The 25,660-nt window shown below is 37.6% G+C and overlaps 1 protein-coding gene across 1 annotated transcript in view; it reads right to left on the bottom strand.

Annotated features, from left to right (window-relative positions):
* Nucleotides 1-881: 881 nt before the first annotated feature.
* adck1 (aarF domain containing kinase 1) overlaps nucleotides 882-25,660 on the bottom strand; it is a 68,072-nt gene continuing 43,293 nt past the window's right edge. The window contains exons 7-12 of the mRNA XM_038290670.1: nucleotides 23,613-23,771; nucleotides 20,631-20,747; nucleotides 19,473-19,622; nucleotides 14,992-15,189; nucleotides 3,653-3,846; nucleotides 882-2,365 (exon numbers count right to left, since the gene is read on the bottom strand). Of these exons, the coding sequence (XP_038146598.1) occupies nucleotides 2,206-2,365; nucleotides 3,653-3,846; nucleotides 14,992-15,189; nucleotides 19,473-19,622; nucleotides 20,631-20,747; nucleotides 23,613-23,771 (978 nt within the window). The 3' untranslated portion in view covers nucleotides 882-2,205. The remainder of the gene's footprint in view (nucleotides 2,366-3,652; nucleotides 3,847-14,991; nucleotides 15,190-19,472; nucleotides 19,623-20,630; nucleotides 20,748-23,612; nucleotides 23,772-25,660) is intronic.

Here is a 25,660-nt window from a genome sequence, read left to right as displayed (position 1 = left end):
ACTTTGGATGGTTGTCATCTCCAATCACGCTAAAAGCATCAAGATCACCATTATATTACTATGAACATTATTTATAACAGTGAGCATCCTCTCCAAAATATTTTTCAACAACAGACTGTCTTCATTAAGAGGCTTCTCCAGATCATTTGCAAAAAAACTTCAGGCACACAGTTATGAAAAGCTACAACAGATGGTTAAAAATAAGGGGGGGGGGACCCATAGAAGATACTGTGACATTTGATTTCACAATTAAAGATAGGATCTGTGTATGCACCTTGATGCTCTATCCCTCCGGTTCTTTTCCCTGAAAAAAGATCACTTGGGACAAACTCTTTAAATAACACTTCATCACTTGTATGTATTAAATAACCAGGAGACACAGATTCTGATAGAAATTGTAATCTTATTCAGATCAGAGAAATTGCTTAGAGTTTACAGAATGGCAGCTGCTCACCTCCGGGCTCACCTCTTAGGAAGTTAAAAGGCATTTTATACATCTCTAGTCTGTCTCATCATCACATCATTACATCATACATGTTAGCGGCTGAGTAGACATCCATGGCTCCAGCCTTATCAAAATATTACACTTCGTTATTAGCTGAAGGACACCGCTCTCATTTCATTTCCAAATCTTTGCCATGTACAGAATTAAGATTATAACTGTATATCCAAACAGAGGAACTGTCTTAATTAGAATAACTATTTTGGAAACATCAGTTCTGAGATGCAACATGCAGCCAATAACAACTTGTTAATGATAATTATCCTAGCATCACTTTGGGATTAAGTATTGTTGAATTTAATTGAATTCTGCTGATGTCAGATTTAATGTTGTTCATTTCAGCCTTTAAAGAAAAAAAAAAGAAATAAGTCACACTGTATATGTTGTTAACTTATGCTGCATTTTATTTCATCTTCTCTCAAATGATGCAGGTCTGACCGTTTAAGCTCAAATAAATGAATTCAAATCCATCACCAGATAAATGCAAACTAACATAAGATAGAAAACAAATAAAAGAGAATAAGAAAGTTAAAACTGAAAACAAAATTAAATAAAGGGACAAATTCTTAAACAGTATACGGCAGATTAAATTAAGAAACAACATAATACTCTTGACCTAGAAGTGTAGAGATTTTTTTTTTTCGCAGTGGAAGTACAGAATACTTCATTCTCATCAAAGCACCATAAAATAACAAGACAGCATTTGAAGTAGGGTTCTGTCAGCAAAAACTAAGTGAATTTAAATTAAACTTATTTTATATCTGTTGGTTGTGTTTATGGCACATAATTTATCACATAACATTATAAAGATTGTCTTTGTGAGATGATGTTTCCAGGAAAGTTCCTACACATAAACATACTGAGATAGTGAGGTTTCCAAAATCTTTGGAAAACACTAAACTGCAGCTTTAAATGTTCTTTTATGAAGCAGTAAAAACTTTTTATGATGAGGGCAAGAAAAGCCACTCCAGAAATGAAAATGCTACTATCTGCATATGTTCACAGCTGTCCCAGTTATTCCAACTCTGATGAGCTAACAATCCCATGATGCAGTTGGATTAGATTGGAACAGTTAACAATAACAGATGAAATACAAGTCATGCTTTATGAATGAAGGAATGGGGTTTAACCTAAAATAAACCGTAAACATGACCCGTCGATCGAAGTCAGGTGGAAAAAGTATGATGTGACGGATGTTTTGAGGTATTTTGTTGAGAAGCTGGAATGGAGCAGATCACATGCAAGCTGCCAACCCCTAAGAGTAAAACTACACGTATATATTAGGCAAAACTCTTAACATCAGGGCAGCAGCCGTCTGTTTTCCACACCTCAATGAGATCTGGGACTGATGACTCTCCTTCCAAAACATTATTTTTTTCCCAGCGGCCTGTTTAATATTTAGGTTAAGACAGTTTTTCATTTAGTCATTTATGGATTTAACTGCTTGACAAACAATGAAAGGGGCTCTTACAGCCGCTTTGTTTTGGAAACTGTGATATCTCAGATGAGACCTACATCATAAATAAATAACACTTCAATCTTACATACTTCCCAGCATTGTGGAGTCTTAAAGATGAAAAGTACAATTATGTTGATTCAGTATGAAAAGTTGTTGATTAAGTTTGTCAAGTGGAGCATTTAAACCAGACTGTGTGAGCGTCCTGGCCTGAAGACAATAATGATGTCCCTGTTCCAGATGTGTCTCAGTGCAGAAACGCCAGCAGAGCTGAAAGCCAGCGAGCCATCACAGATCCTCTGACCCACAGAAGAAGTTCATACACTGAGAGTTTCCACAGACTCACAGACTCGGCCAGCGTGATCTGCAGACACCTCCTCCTGGACTGGGCCTTGCTCCTTTTGTGCCTGTTAGTGGAACAGAGGAAGAGGAGGTAAAAAGTCACATTTCGAGATTTAGTCACATCCAACTCCAAAGGAATCAAATGAAGAGGTGATTACTGACAGTTTTGAAACTCAAAAATATAGTAAGCTAATAAATGTACACTGCCCCCCCCCAAAAAAGGAAACACTCAAAAAACGCATCATAGATCTAAAATAAAATAAAAAAATCTCATTGAATACAAAGATAAATATGCTGACAACAAAATAGCAAAGAACACGATCAAATCCGGGCTTTAACCAATTAAGGCCAGATGTGTCTCAGGTTGTGCCTTAACCAATTAAGGCCCGGATTTGGAGTCACACAGAAATGTATATTGGAAAAAAACACTAACTTTGAATGTCCTTAAAAAAGGTCAAAATGACACATGGAGGGCTGTAAAGCCTCAACTGTGTTTCCAGACTTTGTCAAGTCTGTGAAATTTGGTCAGGCAAGTGCACAGGGCGCTAGTGGGTTATTTACCAAACCTGGTGTTCTCTGGCAAATGCCAAACATCCTGCACAGTGTTGTGCTGCAAGCTCTAACCCATCTGTGGACATCGGGCCCTCATACCATCCTCATGGAGTCTGTATCCATCAGTTTGTCCAGACACATACACATTTGTGGCCTACTGGAGGTCATTTTGCAGGGCTCTGGCAGTGCTCCTCCTGTTTCTCCTTGCACAAAGGCAGAGGTAGCGGTCCTGCTGCTGGGTTGTTTCCCTCCTATGGCCTCTTCCACCTCTCCTGGTGTAGTGACCTGTATACTGGTAGCGTCTCCAGCCTCTGGACACTACACTGACTGACACAGCAAACCTTCTTGCCACAGCTTGCATTGATATGCCATCCTGGATGAGCTGCATTTCCTGAGCCACTTGTAGAGTCCGTCTCATACTACTATGAGTGTGAAAGCACCACCCACTTTCAAAAGTGACCAAAACACCAGCCAGTAAACATAGGTACTGAGAAGTGGTCTGTGTTCCCCACCCAAGGAACAACTATTTTATTTAGTCTGTCTTGCTAACCATCAATAATTTCCACCTAATGTCTATTACATTCTCATAACAGCATGTGAAATTTCTTGTAAATCAGTGTTGCTTCCTAAGTGGACAGTTTGATTTCACATAAATTAGATTTAATTGAAGATATATGTTGGTTCATGTTTTCCCTTTACTTTTTGGGCAGAGATTAAAAGTAAAGTTAATTTCCAACATTTCAATCATCTAGCGACTTTGGAGAAGTGAGAAGCACTGACAACAGAATCAGGACACTGACCTGGCAACGGCACGTATGCAGCAGCGGGACATGTTGATAAAGGACGAGGATGAGGCTCTGGTTTGTAATGTGGTCTCGATGCCCCTCAGAAGGTCGTTGGTCTTCAGCAGCAACAGCATCTGTCTGGGAACTCGGTTCAACAGGTCACTGATTTGAGGCAGGTAGAGAGCGGCGTTGGTCCGTATCTCAACGTCCTGCAGACAGAAAAAACTGATCACTACTTGGTGCATCTTTTGCTTTAAGTCGACATTTATACATCATAACTTGAATCAAGCTTATAATTCAACCTTTAAGCTCCCTCAAAGATCAATGTTTCTAAAAAATTTCTATTTTCACAATTCCCATTCTAAAAGTACCCTCTGTTGATTGGTTTGTTAACCACCATTGAGTCCATCACTTCAGCTGTGGAGTAAACTAGGTTTTTACAAAACTGTAACTACAGACTTTCATAAGAATCCAAGCTGAAGGACGGGGGTAAGGAAACAAGAACAAAAGAGCAAAGGGAAAAGAAAAGACGCAGGAAGAAAGAAAGCAGCGTTTACCTCAATGGAAACCATTTGTTCTCTTTGATGTTGCTGCTCGAGCACCACTGTCTTCCTCTACTCCACTTCAAAGGTTCTGCCTGCTGCACATCAGCCGGCCTAAATTACACTATTAGTCATGGAGGAGAGTGGACTGCAGGCTTACAGTCCTTTAGACACTCAGCAGTCTTTAAGCAGAGAGGAAAACCAGGACGCGAACAATCTGCACAAGGATGTGACGTTACAAAAAGCTCTCAACCGCTGTGAAATCAGGAGCTGATTGAAAACTAAATTGACAATTTTAATTCCAGACATAATGATGAGTTTATTTGATGTGTTTTATTAACCTGTATCAGCGCAGGTATAAACTGCAATAAGAAGACACACCCCAATGACTTTTCTATATCCAACGGCTCAAGATGTCGAGCAAAACAATTCTAATTAAGAAAACATTTTCGTCAGAAAATAGTGTGTTTTTTTGTGTTTGCAACCATTTAAATTTGTAATAATTTTTGAAATATAAAAGAAGCATAAAATGAATAAATTGGTTTTTTTATCCATGTTCCAGGTGGTATAATTTTAAAAAAGAAAGTCTGACCTTTAGGTGTGCTTCAGAGCTTACTTTCTCCTTTTTTTTAAGCACTTACTGAATGTCTGTGACATTTATTTCTGTGGCAATATATCATTTCTGCTGGACTGTGAGAAAGGCTTTGAATTATAATGGTCACTTATTCGGCAAAACTTTTAGATTTGCTGCAACATACCAGTTAGATAATCGTAAAAAAAAATTAAGTAAAAAAATTAAGTCACTGTTTTCCAGATAGACTGGTCATAATGCTTTTCTTCATTTAGGTTGTGGCACCAACTGTGGAACCAACTACTAGTTTAAGTCCATGAGGCAGACACCCCATCTACTTTTAAGGGTAGGCTTAAACTTTACATTTTGATAAAGCTTATAGTTAGAGAGGCTCAGGTTATCCTGAGCTATCTCTATAGTTATGCTGCTATAGGCTTAGACTTCTGGAGGACATGGGGCTCGGTTTTTCATCATTCTGCTTCATTCCATCCCTTTTTTCCCCATTCTGCAGAATTTATTAGTTCAATCTCTAACATCATGCTCTCTCTGTTTTTCGTTACAGTAGCTTCATCTGGTCTGTTACCGTTTGGCTTTGACTCCATCCTGGAAATATCAGCTGTGTTGCTGCGATAAAAACCTTTTATAGATGTTGGAGCTTGGCCTGTTTTTCAGTGTAGTCCTGTTTTTCTGAATGCGACTACCTGCATGTGCTCTCTTTCATCCTCTGACATGGGAGCCGTGTCGGAGCTCGTCTGCCTGGATGTGTGTTTCCTGGAAGGGGCCGCCTATGGAGTTGCCTTTTTGACAGTTGCCTTTTGTATTTCTGCTTCTTTCTGTATGTCTGCTTCTGTCTCCTTGTACCCCGGTCGCCCTCGCCAGATGGCCCCTCACACTTAGCTTGATTCACTTGGAGGTTTCTTCCTGTTAAAAGGGAGTTTTATACTCCACTGTCGCTACCAGCATGCTTGGCGTGAGGGATCACTTTCGAGTCAGTGAGTCAATGCAATCAGCTGGTTTTCCTTAGATAGAAAACTTTGAACCAATCTGATTGTATGATCTGGTTGAATTGTCTCAGTAAAGTGCCTTGAGATGACATGTGTTGTGAATTGGCGTTATATAAATAAACTGAATTGAAATTAACTATCGTCTGTAATGCCTTGCCTCTACAGGGTCATGGAGAGGCAGGCAGGTATCTCCAGCTGTAACTGGGAAATAATTGGGGCACACCCTGGACTGACTCCAGCACAGGGCGGACAAAGACAGTTTCACTGCATCTACCAGGATAGAAAATTAATCTCTTGAAAGGGCTCTGTAGCACTACCAACCAGCTACAAGGAATTATATATATATATATATATATATACTCCATTTCAGTTTCCCTTCTGAAAATTATTTTCATCATTACCATCAGCTTTATTTATAAAGCCCTTTAACAACAGCCAAAGCTGAAGTGCTGTACATTAAAGATAAATAATAAAAAAAAGAAAAGGCTACAATAGGTTGATAAAGCTACAGCTAAGCATATAATAACATATGTAGAATAAAAACAATGAAAGGACGGGCAGTTTATCAAAAAATTACACCGATTTCTGGTCCAATATCAGATTGCCAAACGAATCATATCAGGAATGAACAAGTGGTATCAGGACACCCCTATTTTATAGTGCATTTTACATTAGTATCTCAAAGTACTACAAACGAAAGTAAAAAATTAAATAAAAAGAATAAACAAAAGTCACAAAGTCACTGTCTTTCTCAACTATCTTCTGTGTGACAGCTAACCCACTTTAGACACACACAGCCACTACCTAATGGACTGAAGTGAGAGAAGTTAGAGTCTTGCTATTGTTAAATGTAATCTAATTAAAATTGAGAGTGTCTGCCATTGGAAAATTGCATTTATAAACTGTAACTATATTGCAAATGCAGTTAATTGCCTAGCCCAATTAGGGAAGGACCTAAAGCCTAGTGATGCCATTTAAAGGGTCAACAAAAGAACACTCCTGTAAGTGAAAAGTCAAAACAAGTGTACTAAACCTATAACATTAAATCCCTGGAATTAACATCACTTTAGAATGCATTTATCAATCCGTGTGATTGTGCCCATTTCTTAAATAACTAAAACAAACAAAAAAATTCAACAAAGACCCTTAACCTATATAGTTTAATCATGACTCATTTATATAAGTGGAATAAACGTTCTCATATCTGTAAAATTTACAGTCCCTAGCTGAGGCTACCTCTCTGTACATTTATTCACCTTATTTTGATTTTATGCAGCAAAGCTCTTTAGGGTCCAGGTCTCTGTAAACATAAGTGTAACATCATGATTGTCAGAGCTGTCGGTCCAGATAAAGAGATTTGAGATGCACAGAGGGAGACAGACAGCCAGTCAACAATGTGACATGGATAAACCCTGCGTCTGTCTCTGATGCCTACAGGAAGTGCTGAGAAGTGACAACCTCTGTAGAGAAAACATGCAGCAACCACATTATCCTGCACACAAATATACTGGAGCAAGAGAGGCTTTGCAGAGGAATGTAAAAAAAATGTCTTATCATATACAGCATGTTTCCTTACAAAATCATTGCACTTGTTATCTTTAGAGAGAAAAAAAGGAAACTTTTCTGCCCGTGTCAGCATGTATCATCTTTAAATAGTCCCTAAATCTATTCCTTTAATAGGTGACTTGAGGGCTGCTTTTCCAACAAAAGCAATAAAACAAAAGTAAAACAGAATCCCGAATTCTCAATCCTGGCACTGCCGCCCTGCCTTGCAGAACAGGGTCACTTCTAAATGAGAGGTTTAGTATTAAAACAGGGTTTAAAAAAAAAAAAAACACACAATAAAACATGCTGGATAAATATAATCTTCTTTTGTCTGTAATCAGTAGGAGGGTGTTTCCAGGACCAGACTCTAATCCGGTAACTACCACTGTGTGAAAATACAGTGAGGTATAACAATAACCGGTGACATCATGAGTGATTAACTCTTCATTCACTCAATGCAGCATTCTGTGACACGTTAATGAGAATAATCAGCTGTTCTATTCAGAATAAGAGATGCCTATTTGATAAGATCGTATGTTTTTACAAATATGTTTTTTCTAATTCTAAAATGAAAAAAATGCATTATATATCCTAAAATATACACTCAACTGGCTTAAGTCGCATGTGTATCTAAATGGCATCCCATTCTTAATCAACAGGGTTCAATATGAAGTTTGTTCACCGTTCCTTAACTGTATCAGCTTTAGGTATTTTGAGAAGGCTGTCCACATGATCTAGGGAAGTGTTAATGGGAATGTTTGATTACTCTTCCAGGAGTACATGTGAAAACAAAGACCGGAGAAAAGGCCATTTCCAAACCTTTTCTACAAACGTTTGTTATCAATGTCCCCTCAGCAGAGGATAAAAATGTCCGCCTCAACAGGATTTGAATAAAAAAATCTTAAACTAGAAATGTAAACTCTATAAGGTTGAAGATCATTGATGGACACAAATTATCTGTCACCTTCAGAAAATCTGTGGGTCAAAGCATTTTTCCAGGATTATATGAGCAAGTCTGTTCAAAAACCAACCCTGTCATGTATTTTCTGTGCACTTCTCTTGGTTAATTTCATTTAAAAAAATCTCTCTTATCAGGCATTGGGTTTTTGTTAGAGCAAATTGTCAAACAGATTTAGCATCAAACATGGAGTCATCTTTATGATTATTTATACCCTTTTCACACTGGCAAAAAAAAAAAAAAAAATTCGGGAACAATCGGTTTTTAGTGGCAGTGGGTAGAGCTCAGTGACGCATGTCTACCCGGGTCAACTGACTCGGTAAGCTACCAGTGTTAAAATTGCCTCGGCTCTGATCAGCATGCTGTGGGAACACCAGACCCGGATTGACGTGTTAAATTACGTGATATCATTAAGCACAAAGACGGACGTCAACATACGGCGCCAGTCACTTCTGATTTTAACAAGCCGAAACAACTCTGCTTACATTCGATAAACATGGCTCAGCTCTGGTTAGAGGGATTCGGGGAGATAAAAGAGTGAAATAATAAAGAATACAGACTACGCTCTGGCACCCGTCCATGTTCCTCTCCATTATTTACTTCCCTGATTTCTGTCATATCGTTGTCATTATCAATGCTCACCCATGGTGATGCCATCATCAGACACGCAGTAGTGGGGGACATTGGCCACGCAGCTTGTCAGCAGGGGTTAAACTCGACTTTTTGGTCAAATGGGAAAAGGGCCAAAAGCCGATTATTAGCAGGTCCACCCGATTTTGAAAAATGTGGGTTTTCAGTGGGAAAGCGGCTTTAGTGAAAAGGAAACTGTCTTAGAACAGGCTGGATTCAGAAATGTGGAAAGCTTTTTAGAAATGTCATGTTTGACATACAATCTCTAGAAAATACAAAGAGAGAAATCAGTTTGATTTACTTTACTTAAAAAAGGGATACATATTAAAATATTATTATTGAAATAGATGAGATACATATTAAAATCACACTGTTATTAGAACCTGAAAACAAATGGAGAGGCACTCTGAAGTTGTTCTAATTTGGGTTATCACTGCAACCTTATAGTCTGGTTATCTAGATTAATTTCATTACGAGTGCAAAGGAGACATAATACCTGCAGTAATGAGAAGCATAATTATTTTAATAATTCCTTAATTATATCCAAAACTGGCAGAAATGAGGTTGAATAACAGTTTGTGCATCTCCAGAGCCCTGTCGATGGCGATTATTGATAATTCTTAAACCATCAGGACTCTGTGATTAGTTTTCTTTAAAATATTCAGTATTAACAATAAATCCCCATCCGACTAGCTTTTGCTTGACTAACTGAGACCTCTACCGTCTCACCCACCACCTCTTCATTTCCTCTACTTACATGACAATCTAAACCAAGAATTACCAAGCTAAAGACATCGACATTCAGCACAAAACTGCGCCTCGCCCCCTCCTGTCCAAATAACAGGGTCTTCAGGAGTGCTTTGCTAAGTCCTGCCTTGGGAATAACAATTAGTAGCAATTATCGGAGGCAGGGAGGCCGGTCTCACAGCTGCCAGCAGGACACAGAGAAGGTGACGGTGCTCTCATTTGCATCTGAAAGCTTCAATAAGGACATATTGTATTGCGAGTGGCGCAATAATGGGCTATGCAAAAGGCAAAGGAAATTCATTTGGGAAAGGGAGGGGGATCAGGCTGGTGATTTTCCTTTTTCTACAGCATATTCAGAGTCAGAAAGCAGACAGTAGAATATATTACTCAGACACGCAGCCCGAAAAAGATAGTTGGGAATGTATTATTAGCTTTTATTAATGCATTTTTTAATAAGTGTGAATTTAAAATGAAGCTGAACATAAATTATACCATTCAGGTGCATTTATTGAGGAAGATGCATTTGCATTCAAAGGTACCAAATGATAAATTAACACACAACATTTTTAGTTAATCATCTTGTCAGCACACAAAAAAAGATTCAACATATCCGTACAAATTCAACTAAATGTAGTAGTTAAGAGTACAACTGGCTACTTAAAATAGAAGTCTTAGGTTTTTTGTTTATAAAGCAAAAATAGCCTCCTAACATAGCTAAGATGCAACACTAATCTCTTAGATCATCTGTAGTGAACGCTAACATAGATCAGCTTTTTTCCCCTTAAGGATAATCAAGGGTGTGATGGAGTTTGTCTAAACAATCTTTGTATTTTGTTGACCTGGGGAATGCTTTTGAATGTGTACCTAGTTGTGCTCTGCAGAGATTTATCTTGGAAGCTTTGGCCTTTTAGGAAGGGCAATTTCAACCCTGTGCAACTGGACTAAGAGTCTTGATGTACAGTATGTATGCCTGCATGCACGGACAGCATGAATAAAACTTGTGCATACTACCTATATCTTGATAAATCAAAAACATAATTAAAATTCAGCTCTTAGTCCGACTGACTAAAATGACTGCTACAGTTAAAGATTTTTGTTTTAGTTTTTTTTATGAACTCGGAGGAAAACAAAAAAACAATTTGGAGCTCAGAGAAACTGCCTCTTTGCTGTCAAAAATTGCAAATTGCTTATTATTGTGACTCAGTCTTGTCACAAACATCATAATCCCATCAGCACAATAACAATAAACTGCAGTTATAATAATATTCATACACAGTTCATTCTCTGTGCCACATATCTCCATCATGTCTCAGAATTTTTTAGCCTTTAAAGAAGCAGTTTGATGAGAAAAAAATTCTGCCTTTTGATTTTACAAAAATCGGTACAAACAGTGATAATTGGAAAACAAAAATGACAAGTTAAAGACCAACTAATGTTAAAGAACAAACACAAACACAAAAAAAAGGGAGCAGCAAGATAAAAGCTGCAACATATTGAGCTTGGCTTGCTTTAGTAGCTTTGTTTTGGTGGCGTTCAGTAAGAGAAGGATTCATTGAGGAGGTAAAATATTCCTGCCCATGAAAGAAAAAGCCTCAAAAAGCCACAGCTCTAAAAGCACTCAACACGAACTGCGTTCACGTGATTGCATTACTGTTAATGGAATGCATCGTTGGCTGTTAAGAGCAAAGCGTCAAAATGATACATAAAAAAAAGAGCTATGTGTCGGGGCAACTTGATAAGCGTACTGACAGAATATCCAGACTGAAAGTCAGGTTAAAACTGGTAATCAGACACTTTACCAACTAAATACAGTATTGGTTGTCTCTGACTATATGACTGTGCAGAGTTCAAATCCCATGTGGACTCTTTCTGTTCGCCATTTGACTTGTTTTGTGCTTTAACCACCTGGAATCTAAATTAATTTACAATTTTCCCCCATTTCGTTTATAGACTATACTTACAACTTTGAGGATGTATTTACTTATTCTTTTATGGCGAAGCAAACAACACATAAAACTAAATAACAGAAAACATGAATAAGGGTTCACCTCTTTCAAAAATGGTTTTGTTGAGCCATTTTTTGGGGCAATTACTGCTGATCAAAGCTATTCTTGCTCCTTCATGTTGGAGCGTTTCTGCTTGTAAACAGAATTTTGCAAAAACAACAATTTCCCCCCCCCGGATATTTCTATATTCTTACAAAATTATACTCATTTCCAATTGTAACTGAAACGGTTACTGGTGCATTAATCCAACATTATTCCCATTCAAATTTGTCTATGTTAATGTGTATACTGTACTCTTTTGATTTATCGGTTGATGCATTTTAACTGGTATGTACTAGGAGAGAGTAGACCTTTCAGAGCTTGTGTAATGTTTGTATGAATGCTCTATTGTGTTTATTGTATTTCTTTTTTTATTCCATTTCTTTAATTTGTGTAAATTTAGTCTCTGTCAAGGACCCCTGAAAATCTCAAAGGGCTATCCTTTCAATAAATGCCAAATTTAAAAAAATATGTTTAGCAGTCAGGAAGTAGTTACGGTTTTGCATGGCAGGCTGTGCATGACTCAGAACAAAAACACTCCAGACTCATAAGACAGCAGAATCATAAGCCTCTGTCCTTCATACTGCAACCATCTACTGAGACCAATATGGGTAAAAAGGGTAAGTTGCATTCTATATAGTATTTGCCAGCGCTGAATTAGGGGAATGATTAAGAGTATAAGAAGAGAATATAACCCCCCCTCCAGGAGTTATTTATGTTGCGGTCCCACCATGTGTGAGGGGGTGGCACACTGTAGCAGACCGTTGTGTCATAGTTTTGCCAGCTTCAAAGCATTGCATAAGGGAGGCATAAATAACCACTCCTTAAGACAGATGGTGTTGTAGAACACCTGAGGGTTTGATGGGACATGGTCCAGGATGGATCCTGAAACTGAATTCATCTTGGAAAAAAAAAAATTAATAATGAAGTCACATAGAATCTACAGCTTTCAGCACCAAATCCCCCTCTAACAAGGGGTAAACCACGCCTGAATGACTGTGTATGGAAATAAGCTGCCAGCTGGGAGGAGCTGCAATTGTGGAAGCTCTAAATGTACACCGGTAAGAGGCTGAGGATCGGAACAATGAGTGAAATGTATTAAAGCCATACTGCTGCAGTTTAATCAGCTAAATATGTATTTTAATATTACTTGCAGTTCAGCTGTATGGATGGATACTATATATTGTCAAATAAAGTCAATTATAATTTTCTTTCAGTCTTTGACAATAATTTTAGTTTCTAAAACAGGTTTAAATTTCACCTTTCTAATCAAAGTTTCTATGCAGTCATCTTGGACATGAACATCACATCATCTTATGTTGATATTTCACTGACTCAAAAACCACTCTTTTTCCTTTAATTTTCTTCTTTATGAGAGCGATTTTGGGATGCCTTTAGAAAAGAATGTAAAATATAAATAACATTTACTCCTGTACAGTTATTATATAACTGATATCATTGGAACTTCAGTTTAGAGCAAGGGTCTCTACCTCCGGTCATGGAGATCTACTGCCCTGCAGTTTATAGATACATCCCTGCTCCAGCAAATCTGAATCAAATAAGATACTCATTACTATGCCTTTGCCAAACGTGACAACATTTCAAGGATAAAATAATTTGATTCAGTTTTGCTGAAGCAGGGATGTACCTTAAAGCTGCAGGGCAGTAGAAAGGACCTAGATTGGCCACCCCTTGGTTTAGAGAACCGTTAATAATACAGAAATAATCTACCTGCTGCAGACAGTCAGGATCAAAATAAAGCTGTTATTAGGCTTTGATCACGTTAAGTAAAAAACAAACACTAACGAACGTTCAGCAGCACTCACTATGATTAGATAAATGTTCATGTAGGTATGCGTTTAAGTCTTTGAGGATTCACACAGCAGGTGATCTTTAAAGATGCTTTTTTTTTGTTTTTCACATTGTTGTTTATACACCAAAGCGACCCACAGAAGGAGATCACACAGCAGTGCACTGTTTTCAGAAGACATAATGAATGTGACTGCCATGCAAAGTATTAAATAAATCTTTGTTGAAAAACCAAAACATTGTTGTTGTGGATGTAAGTGTCCTGATAGAATGAACAATGTTGTGTACAAAAATCATCAAAAGAAAAAGGAAGGTAAATAAAAAACAGCATGTAACAATCAAAAAGTCAAGCTATAAAAAAAGGTTTAAACAGAAATATTCTATCCAAATCTAAAATAATAAAACAGAATTTAGTTCTCTTACTTCACTTTCCCCCACATATTTACCCTGAGTTCACAAACTCTCCAGGGAAACATTATTAAGATAATTCAAACAAACAAAAAACTGGTGTGGTCTAATAGTTAGATGCTCAGTGTATGCAAAGTTGTCCTTCCATGTCTGCTTTCATTTCATCAAGGGGCCAAGCCACATACTCTCCCCGCCCCCCCCCCCCAAAAAAAAAAACCAACAAAAAAAACATATCTTTATTTTGAAATAAAACAATACACACAAAGCGTTTCTCCTAATAATGTTTACTTATTCATACAGCTATCGTCTGCAGGCAGTACCTATTCACGCATTTATCACCCTACCAGCTTTGGCATTTTTACGTCGTGCTTCAGTGAACATCGACGGGGAACCTTTTAGAGATAAAAGCTATTGAGCCCAGTTACATGTGAAAAAGTAATTGCCCCAAATGCACCAACTTATTTTCCCACCATCGGTAGCAACCGCTACCATCACTTTAAGCTTAGGAGAAGTATTTATGTACAAGGGAGGTCTGCAGTAATGTCCTGGGTATGTTTGTGACCTCCTGCATGAGAGTATTGATGCATTGTTTTGGAAGAAAGGCCCCTCTGGTTCATCACATTTCAATGATCTCTCCATTTGCGGATAATGGCTCTCGATGTGGCTCAAAGGATTCCCAAATACTCAGGAAAGGATTTCTAACCATTTCAAACATGATGCCAATGAATAGGTTTCTCATTGCTTCTTAAAATTAGTTTAATCAAGGCACGCTTATTTGCTTTTAGGAATATTTGAGCCTAATTTCTGTTAAATCATATTCTATTTAATCATCTTAAAATTGAAGAGTTAAAGGCAATCAGTTGATCTGTCATTTACCTTCTATTTTCGCATACTAGTAAAAACAGCAAAGATTCAGTTGAAACACATTGAAAAGGTTTTTTGGAAAGAGATTTTTGTTAGTATGTTATTAAAATCTGCTTGAAGATCTGAAACGTTTAAATTTCAAAAAAAGCAAAAAAAAAAAAGAAATCTGCAATGGGACACATACATTTACACAGCACTACTTGTACCTGCAGGAACACCAAAATATCATACCTCTGCATGTGTGACGGGAACAGAACTGATTCCAGTGTTTACAGCATTCCAGGATCGAGCAGTAAGCACACAAGCAAAGAGGGGGTAAAGATCTCCTGCTCCCAGTCTGCGGCTGTAACGCTCCACTCCAGACATATCGCCTTTGATGAGGGACATCCACAGTCGACAGTAGTCCATCCTGAAATCTGGCTGTAAGACCTACAACAGAGAATTGGCGATTAGCTAGGTTAAGGTATTATTTATGATTTAATTCAACAAAGCAAGGCCAAATGGAAAGAAAAATGCTATCCTTTATGCCTTATGCAAACACACTTCACCTTGAAAGTTTTTACTTCGCTTATGAAAAGACTTTAGACTGTAAAGTTTGACGTCACCTTTCTCAACCAGGTCAAATTAAAAGTTTGGAATGATTTATAAATTGATTTCAAATGAATGAACTCAGTTTGGTGGTTTGGATTTGCCTTAGGAATAAATATAAAGATGTCAAATAATCTTTATCATCATGAGGAGGATTGGGAAATGTTTTCTGGGTTAATTGTTCTTTTGACTTTCAGATCAACATTAGACCAAGTGCTGTAAACTTTTTTAATGATTTACTACACTTTGATTAAATCATATTAAAGTTTAAGTCTTGTCTAAAAGTTGTTTTTCTAGAGAAGAATTGTTACCAAAAGTTCTCTTTGAGGATTGATTGCTCCAAACTTAAAAAACTGTGAATAAGTTAAGAGGCAGCAGCCTGCATTATAAAATGGTCTTTCCACCCCACCTGTAAGTAAAACAGCGCTCACTGTAGCCACTATGGATGGACGGCATAGCAGCGGGCGTTATGAGTTATGAGTTTTCTTTTCATTTTTTTGAGTTTCCTTTTAATAGCCTCAGTTTTTTTCTTAATAGTAAATTAGTTGTGTTGTCCATTCCAGAGTGAGCTGATGTTTTAATACTTTCAGCAGCAGAGAAATGGTTCAGAGAAGTTTGAAATATTTTTGTGTAGGTGAAGTGATGGACAGGATGTGTATGACTGTATCAGTTAAAAGTTCCGGAGCGTGGTGGTCCAGCTTTTGAAGGTTCTATAGTCTAGGGAAGTCAGGTTTAAAATTTGAGTACCTTGTATGGGTCAATAACATCTCTTACATAACATATAAACAGATACCTTTCTGGAAAATAACAATTTAGGCTCTGAGTCCAGGTACATCTTAAAGGTATAGTGGAGGATGTTCTTTTTTCCTGGTGGATCATCAAAATAAGTGGTCCTCCTAATTGTCAATCAATCTGGTGATATGTCTAGGTAAGGCTGTCCTATGTGCTCATCCCCATTTTCAATTACCAGTGGCGAGTCTGACATAGTGGAAAAATTGCACATCTTCTTTTGGAGAGTAAGCTTGTATGAGATATGCAGACAACTTTTAAACAGAGTGTGCATGAGGAGAAATAGGTTTGTGCATGCTCCTGCAAGCGTTTTATTGGCGATCCTGGTACAGGGTTATGCATGTGTAAATCCTCCACTATACCTTTAAGTAGCACCAAATGTCACTGCTTTGGGGGCGATATTTAGATTTGATTGATCTCAGAGGCCAGGATATCAAAAAGGCACAGATCTTATAGGATGAAACATGAAGAAAACCATAAATATAAAATAATTAATCTGGGTAGCATGTTGAGTATTTCTGACTAAAATAGACGTCAGTAAAATAGACAGTAGGAGTGAAACCCATTGGAAACCCTATGGTGAAAATAATAAGTTAGGCGATGGTTACATGAGCTCTGATGTATGAGAAGTGATTAAAGAGCTCTCCTTCAACTAGGTTAGTTGGAGCATGTTTGGATTCCAATGATTACTGAAGAGAAGTATTACCCCTACAAAAATGGAGAGATTTGAATAACCAAAACAATCCTTAAAGTTACAAAGGTGGTTCCACTCTATGAAATTATACATATTTAGTTTAATAATGCTAACAGAGTAGTCCTGAAAAAAACCATGAACCAGAGACCTGGAGTGTAAAAACATTTTTGAGATGTCTGATGGCCTGTATGATTTATTACAAGAGGAAGTGTCTTCATTCCAACTAGGGATGCAGAAATAAAGCTTTTAAACTAAAGAGATGAAAGTTTAAAACTTGATTGTTTCTTTTTTGTGGAAAACAAAAATCCCAGTCAGGGACAAAATGTGATTTTGGTTAACAGAGATTTGGACTTTTTAAACAGTTACACGGTGAACAAATTAGACTCAGATCTAACAAGATGAAACACATAGTTAAGAAGGAATAACAAAAACAGGCTTATTATAATTATAAACAATGAAAAAAAAATCTCATCTGAAATGGAGAGAACATTATTGTTACCTCCAATAAAACAACTGTGCTTAAAAAGAAATAATTTAAGTTCACTGAAACCGTGTTTTGTTTTTATAAAACAAGGACAAAATAAAACTGTAAGATCTCCTTTGTGTCTCTCGATCCTAATCGTGGTAAACTGATCAATTCTTTTTCCACAGGGCTCAGTTGCACTCAGCTGTACTTGAAAAAGATTTTGAAAATGATACCTAGGGTTGCGGTTTGATACTTGCATTCACAGGCTGAGGAATAAAATTCACTGACCTTTTTAATCCTAGGAAGAGTATGATATATTAAATAGATACTGGATTTAATGAAACTTTAAACCAAAACTAAATTAGATGATGAGCAAAATGAAACTCATAAACCTCTTCTACAAAATTAGAATTAAAGTCATCAAGGGGGAAAGTGACATAGAGATGCCTCTACTTTCCACTAAGAGAGTTTTTTTTTTTTTACTTCATATGTAGTCTGACATGGGTACATCTACAGATTGAGTGGAATATTCCAGTTTACATCCTGTAACTTATGCCCTGTGTAAGAAAATAATGGTGGAAATAGAGGAATTGTTTGAAAAAAAAAGGTTTGATACAATAATGTTTCTGAGTAGGGCTGAAACAATTAGATTAATCAATTATTGAAATAATCGTAAACTAATTTAGTAATCGATTAATAATCAGGAGTATAGAGAGTGTAAAACATTCCTTTAGCTGTGAGAGCAACCCACTTGGAGCGATAAGTACACTAAGATAAAAAATATTTTTAATCTGTCAATATACCCAGAACTCCTCAAGTGGAAAAGATTTAGTTTCACTAGGTTTCATTTAGTAAAAAAGTCTTTCTTAAGGAATCTTTTGTTATCTGATTATTAATTGAAATAATAACAGACAGATTAATAGATTTGTAAAATAATCATTAGTTGCAGCCCTAGTTCATAAGGTATTTATGAACAGATTTTTTTTTTTAGGGCAGATTGGTGAACTGAGATCACCTAGTTTACACCGCAGTGGTTTCCATTGTTGTCGCAGCAACAAAACATTACCACAAACTGCTGATATTGGTTGTTGTTTGCACCAAGCATGTGTTAATTACTCAAACCAACAACGTAGGGAGTTTTTTTTTTTTCTCATCTTCAACCAGTTTGATAAAACCCAGCTAATTTCCAAACTAGGGGAAAAGGAACAACATGCCCTGAGTTCAATACTGGCTAGTTTCCCTGCATCGATGATCATCTTCAAATACATTATAATTTCTAAGCATGTACTCAATATGTTAAAAAAGTAATATTTATTTATGCATAAAACACCTTGTTTATTTTGCAAAATGTAAAGTTGTGTGAAGCTGTTCTGCAATGTAGAGTCATGTTTTGCTGCACACCAGTAAAATCATTGATCAAACTTTACCATAAAGGTAAAGAAAGTCATAACACAGTGTGTCATAGCGTGTGTGTGTTGTACCATTTGTTAAAGTGCAAGGATAATTTTCCAACATATACCACATACGCTGCATCTTATGGCGATTGAAGTCTGGCCCCCATAGGGAAAAGTCCGGTTTTGGGGATAGGTTTGGGACTAAAGAGTTAATTGAAGAAGGACCTAATGTATGTGTGTGGGGTGTTGGGATACGGTTAAAAATCTACATGTACTGAAAACTGACATCTGAAATTACAAATCATTAGGAACAAATTTGGACCCATTATGATCCAAAGCCTGCAAGTGATGCATGTGTCTTGTTTCTATAGGTGTGTGTGTTGCTGATTTTGAGTTGGATGATTTAGTTGCATATTTATGACTAAAGTTTCCCATGAATACTGCAATAAGCAGACAGAAAAAGTCAAGCCAAACCTGCGTGAGGGAGTGCATGTGTCAACATGAGCGTGTGCCCCTGTGTGATTAAGCTGCCATACATTCAAATGCAGGACACAGCACTCTGTGAAGAACAACATCAAATGAGTTGTTTATCAAAAAGCTTTTATCCTGCTGTACTCTAATATAAGTGTGTCTGTTTTTGAGAGTGTGCGTCATCACTGTGTTTGTGTGTTTGCTGCTCCGCCAATTTAGCCAAAGCCTCCACCGGCAGCATGAAAAATGGGTTGCAATAATACAACAAACGGGGGAGCGTTTGTGTGCGGGCAGCCTGCAGATTTCCTACCTGATACAGGCCGTGATCGAGTAGAACGATCTCCGTCTTCTGGCTCCGGGGACACTTTCGGACCAAAACGTTGCCCGGGTGGGGGTCACAGTGGACGAAGCCATGGACGAAAATCATTTCACTGTACATTTTACCCAAGTTTTCCGAGATCTGTTGGAAAAGTGAAGGATGAATGTGATAAATAAGAAAAGACAAACAAACCTTCACATCTGTCTGAACAAATTAAGCAGGCAACATCTGTGGAAATTCCATTTGGTTCCCCATAAATCATATGGCTCCTCCAACAAGCAGCAATGCAACTTTAAAATACAATCCACCACAAATGCATCAGTTTATTCATCTCACAGTTACTCTTATGCTCTCAATAGGTTTATGTTCTTTGACATTTACAATTTCTACTTAATGCATGGTACATTTTTCATCCTGTTTTGGAATTATCTTATAAATAAGCTCCTAAATTCATCCATCTATCCATGCACCTATTATTATTTTAATAAATGCATCATCAAACACACTTTTACCCACCCATAGCAGGGTCCTGGAGATGAGCTTGAACATATATTATATGCCCAACATAAGATCAAGAGAAAAAAAGTCACCCGTCTTTGAATAACAAAAAACTGCTTCTTTAAACCTTAAATGTAAATCCCATTATTGTCCCACAATGGGGAAATTCACTTTCTGCATTTAACCCATCCCCTTGGGGGGCAGTTGAATAGCAATTATGCCGCACGAGGAGAGCAGTGTGGGGTTGAGGGCCTTGCTCAGGCACATAGAATAGAGGCTGTGGGGATCGAACCAGGTACTTGCAACTTTCTCAGAAAACAAGCACACTGCTCTAACAACTAGACAAACATTCCCCAATATATATAAATAATCTCTAAATAGCTGTTCCAACCCAAGAATAAAACTTTTAAAATTGACAAGGCCACTAAACTCAACCAAGGAAACTTTTATTTGTTTCCTTAGGGCTATATAAAACCTTCTTTATCTTCTGATGGAGCCAGATGAGTCAATAGAACTGCAGCAGCAATTTGTTTGACCCATAGCTGCGGCTTTTACTGTATGGCTGAACATCAGTTATAGTTAGGATATGACTTTATGATTCTTCTTTCATATCAAACTTTTAACCACCACCCGTACAGCCAAAAGGCATACCTCATTGACGTTGATGTTGTGTTTCTTCATGTATTCTCTGTCATTGACTTGCCCTCCCTCTAAAAACTCCATGGTCAGAATTCTTTTTGTGGATAGATCCCAGTAAATCATGGGAACCTGAAGAAAAGTGAGAAAAAGGTAAATGAGACAAAAATATGATTAGTACCTCCTAAATCTTAAATCCTTTGTTGAAATTTTAAACAAACAGAAATCTGAGATCTAATCTTACAATTATAAAAAGTAGTAATCTAAAAATGTGCAATAAAATCACAACACATTTGATTCTGATACTGACTTCATGGCAGGCTATATAAAGCCTGCCATAAAGATATTCCATGCTTTGCCTTATCAGCTAATTTATTTGTAAATATATGTTCTGGCATTTCATGCTGTAAGAAGTTCCCAAAAATAATTGAATAGAAGAATTTTAGGGCTAGTAAACGGAGAATGGGTGTCAGGCTCCAACCATCATTCATCAATGGGTAATAAATCCACACAGACAGGAAATTGCTTTAATAAAAACCTTTGCCAGTTTTAAATGCTACTCCACACTGTATGGTCACAATCCCATACTGCAGTTTCATTGTAGAAAAGCCAGAATGTCTTTAATATCATCTTATTTTTTCCAGGGATTACCATAAAATATTCTCATCAACACAACGGAAAGCAATATACCACACACTTGCTGAAAGCATAGTTGATTACAGAGGTACAGCTGTGGGACAGACCTGCTGACAGTTGTTGGAGAATTTAAAGAGATGGCAACAGGGCTGCAATACCATCATTAACCTTAAAACATTTGAAATAAGCAATGAAATAGGAGTGTGGCTAATTAATTTGCTCATTAATTAATATGTTGGCTATTTTATTCATTTAACAGATTATTAATCAGACTACAAAATGTGCTTTATTGGAGATTTTTTACAGTATTTGTAATGGCTGAAGATAAAACTTCTTCGCAATGATGGTAACTGCAACAAAGGTTTTTCAGTTTAAATGCAAAATGTATATATGTTTTGTACAGTCTTAGCTAAACTACTTTTTCTAGTTGTCCTTTCAGTATGTTTTAGATTATGTATACTCCAGTTAACCTTATTGAATTATATTTTTTATATAAATAATACATTTTCAATCAGATTCATTATCACAGTCCCAGAATGGAAAAGCATAACCCTCTGAAATCTACGGCTGACTAGCCCCAATAGTGGATAGATCAATAAGCAGGGTTTTCCTTACTTTAATATAAGTTGACTGTTTATGTACTTTAAATACCTGTTTATACTCTAGCAACAGTGATACAAAAGGTGAAATGGTAAAAAGGACCAGTTGAGAGACCTTTGGTTGGATACATCAACACATAGGGATTCATAGGTCAGTTTTTTTTTTTTTGAATCACATGAATTAGACTTCACTCTTTCAGTGAGTCATGCTTGGTTAATCGGCCAATTTTCATGTGATCTGCCACAACTGGCATCCTGCCAATCATCAAGAAGACAACCAATTTTAATCATCTGTCATTGCATTGTTGATGAGTTTTTCTCTGGGCGGATGCACGTGTCCTATGCTTGGTCCATGTTTGTTTTGGTCAGAGTGCCCAAAACAGTGGGAAGAATCACCTGAACAACAGCAGGAAGGGGAGACAGGATTCTAAGCTCAGACAGAAGCAGTGGGGAATCAGTATGAGAACACCAGGAGAGAGAGCAACATAAGTGGGATGAGGCGTCCAATTGTGCTCTCCTCTGGAGCTAAGGAACCAGTGCGGTACAATGGAGGAGCCCGCTGGGCAGACAGGACACAAGAGTGGGAAGATAAGGCAGCTCAAGAGGAAAGCAGAGGAGCACAGCGGTAGATCGGAGAAGCCTGCCTGGGAAACAACACCAGGACGGGCAAAGGCTACAGCTGACCAAGGCTAGCTAGGCTAACTGTGGAGGATTGAAGGAACATAGCCGGAGATTGGATAAGTCAGCCAGGAAGACAGTATGCTGAATGCAGGGGAGAGGCTACTGCTGGAAAGGAGTCGGACAGTGGTACTTTGGTAAAGCCTGCCAGGGAGAATGATCAGGGCAAGGCTACAGCTGACCAAGGCTAGAGGCTCTCACACCACAACTCACTCCTGTCTCCTTTGGCCATTAATTCTCCCCTGGTCTCTTTCCTCTCTTTGATGAGCAACATGCTCATAATTATAGGGTTAGGGTCCATCACACGGAAAGTTGTCCACATTAAAGTCTCTATGTTGTCTGAATTAGCATTGGTATCCCCCATTTACTTCTGTAAAGCTAAATAGTCCCATGTCATGTCACCTCCTGTGCCCATTTTAAATACGAAAGTAAAACATTTTCACAAAAATCACCCAAAAAACTCAAACAGTTCATATATTAACATTTTAACACAGTGTATACCCAGCATTAAATGTATCAGTAGGAGCAGGACTGAGAAACAGTCAGTTTGTTTGAATAGTTTTTTCTATAATAATTTTAAAACTGCATTGAGATTTTTATATGACATTATATTTAATGTTTAAAGGGTTATTACTCTATCAAAACCAAATCATGCAGTTGAAATCTGAAGATTAAAAATCAGCGACTTGCCAATAAAGACTGTTTAAGCGTTTCAGATCCAAAAACAGAAAAAAACTCAGGCTAGAAGAGTCAGAATAAGTTAATTTGCGTTCATAAAAGCTAATAAAATCACTCTTACTGACATATAAAGGAAAACGACATCAGGAAATGAAACCATAATGACATCAAGTCTATCTCTATCTAGTAATGGAAATATGATTCAGCATTGGTAGAATGTAGAAGAGCTGACGAGTAACACAAAGGAGGATTCTGACCTCTATTAACGGCAGACAGCAACATTACTAACACTCTGATTTTAAATTCAGACAGACAGTGTAGGAATTAAAACAAGCATGCTGAAGAATCACAAGTTCCTCGCTATAAAAAAAAGCACTGGAGGAGAACAGTACTAAAATGTGAGTACCTTGAGAAAAGGGAAGTGGGACAGCATTTTAGCCACCTTTTCTGCATTGTGTCCCTCGTTAAGGAAGTCCAGCTCCAGTGGCATGTTTTTCTTGGCTTCCTCTACCAACCACATGAAGGCAAAGTCTGGGAAGAGCCAATGGACTGCCTTCAACAACACCTTCAAAATAAAACAGACACAGATGAACTCAATATGGTTTTACAGCACATGTTTCAAGTTAGTATTGTAATGAAATACTCACTCCGCACAATGATACTTAACATACCGTAAATTCTCTAATATTGGCCTGTATTCCAATAGCGGCCGGGTCTCTAATAATGGCCGGTCTCGCTGTCAGAGGAGGTAAATAATGGCCGGTCTCTAATACCGGGGCTATAAACGTTTTTTCTGGGCATACCTCAACATTATACTTGTGGTAGTAAGTAACATACAAGTACCACAGCCCTGCGCAGCTGGATGACAGGCCCTGACTGCTGCCCGTCTGCGCGAGGAAGAGAACAGACACGCAGCAGAACAGGAGGAGCGCGAGTGATGAGGAGATTAAAGGGAGAGATGAAGAGGAGGAGAAAAACTGAGGAGGAGAATTAAACAGAATTGGAGGATTTTTTTTTTTTTTTTACTTCAAACCAAGCGAGACATGGTAACTGTACTTTTTCAATAAATGAACCTAGTGTTTTATAGGTTCAAATAGACACAAAATCTCATTTTTATTCATTCCACTGGTAGTCTGTTTTGCTCAAATAGCAATAGAGGCCTGTCTCTAATTCTGGCCTCTATCCAATAAAGGCCTGGACCGCGATGCACTTGAGTGAAATAAAGGCCCGGGCCTATATTAGAGAATTTACGGTATTTATAAAATAATAAAAAAATAGACCTCAGTTTTGTTCTAAAGCTATAGCTTTGATGAATTTATGGCAGTTATACTGGAATTCATATCTCTTTATAGTCACAAGACATTTTTTAATAATCCATAGATTTTTAACTGAAGCCAAAAATTTGACCTTAAGTTAAAGGTTCTATGGAAAATTAAGCACAGGTGCAAAACATCCCACCAAAATTATGTGGTGAAACTAAAAGATGCTGTCCATAATTATCAGTAACTTAATTCTGTTTTAAAGAGAATTGGCACGGTAAAAATAATAGCAGCAAATCTCTTAAAATAGATTCCAGGCTAACTAGCTAATCTTGGCAAGATGCTAAAATATTCTGTGCAATTTGAAGGTAAATACTTGTGATAAATGTATGCTCATTCCACATTTGCTTTCGCCTTTTTTGAAGGTCTATATCTCTTAAAGAATGTTTTTCTTCTGAAGACAGTCAATTCTTCAGACATCTTTAGTTGAAAAATATGTGTATGTGACCGTGACTGAGTGGATGTGCTCTCTTCGTCCTCTGACATGGGAGCCGGCTCGGAGCTCGTCTGCCTGGCTGTGTGTTTCCTGGACAGGGCCGCCTTTTAAAGCTGCTTTTTGTGTCTCTGCTTCTGTCTCCTTGAACCCCAGTCAGCCTCAGCAGATGGCCGCTCACACTGAGCCTGGTTCTGCTGGAGGTTTCTTCCTGTTAAAAGGGAGTTTTTCCTCTCCACTGTCGCTACAAGCATGCTTAGTGTGAGGGATTGTATTTGAGTCAATGCAATCAACTGGTTTTCCTTAGATAGAAAACTTTGTATAAATTTGACTGTATGATCTGGTTGAACTGTAAAGTGCCTTGAGATGACGTGTTGTGAATTTGGCGCTATATAAATAAACTGAATTGAATTGAATTGTATTGTATTTAACGCATTGTTATTAGTATATAAAGGATACTACAAGGTAAAAACTCTTAACCCTGTTTTAGTTCATAAAAACATGCTGTAAAAGAAGCATACCCATTGTTGGACTGCACAGGGTCTTAAGATTAGCACCTTATACCTACACAAAGTATTTTTGGAGGCTTTTTGTCTAAAGCTGGCAAGCTCACACTGTGCATGTGAGTTGTTTCCAGGTTCTCCAACCCCTGCAATTTTTTCTATAAACATGTATGTAAATTAAGCTGATGAATCTAGATTA

This window comes from Cyprinodon tularosa, unplaced genomic scaffold (genome assembly GCF_016077235.1).
Source record: "Cyprinodon tularosa strain WSP-4 unplaced genomic scaffold, ASM1607723v1 ctg286, whole genome shotgun sequence".
Classification (NCBI taxonomy): domain Eukaryota; kingdom Metazoa; phylum Chordata; class Actinopteri; order Cyprinodontiformes; family Cyprinodontidae; genus Cyprinodon; species Cyprinodon tularosa.
The sequence above is the reverse complement of the archived record's forward strand: the minus strand, read 5'-3'. Positions and strand labels throughout refer to the sequence as shown.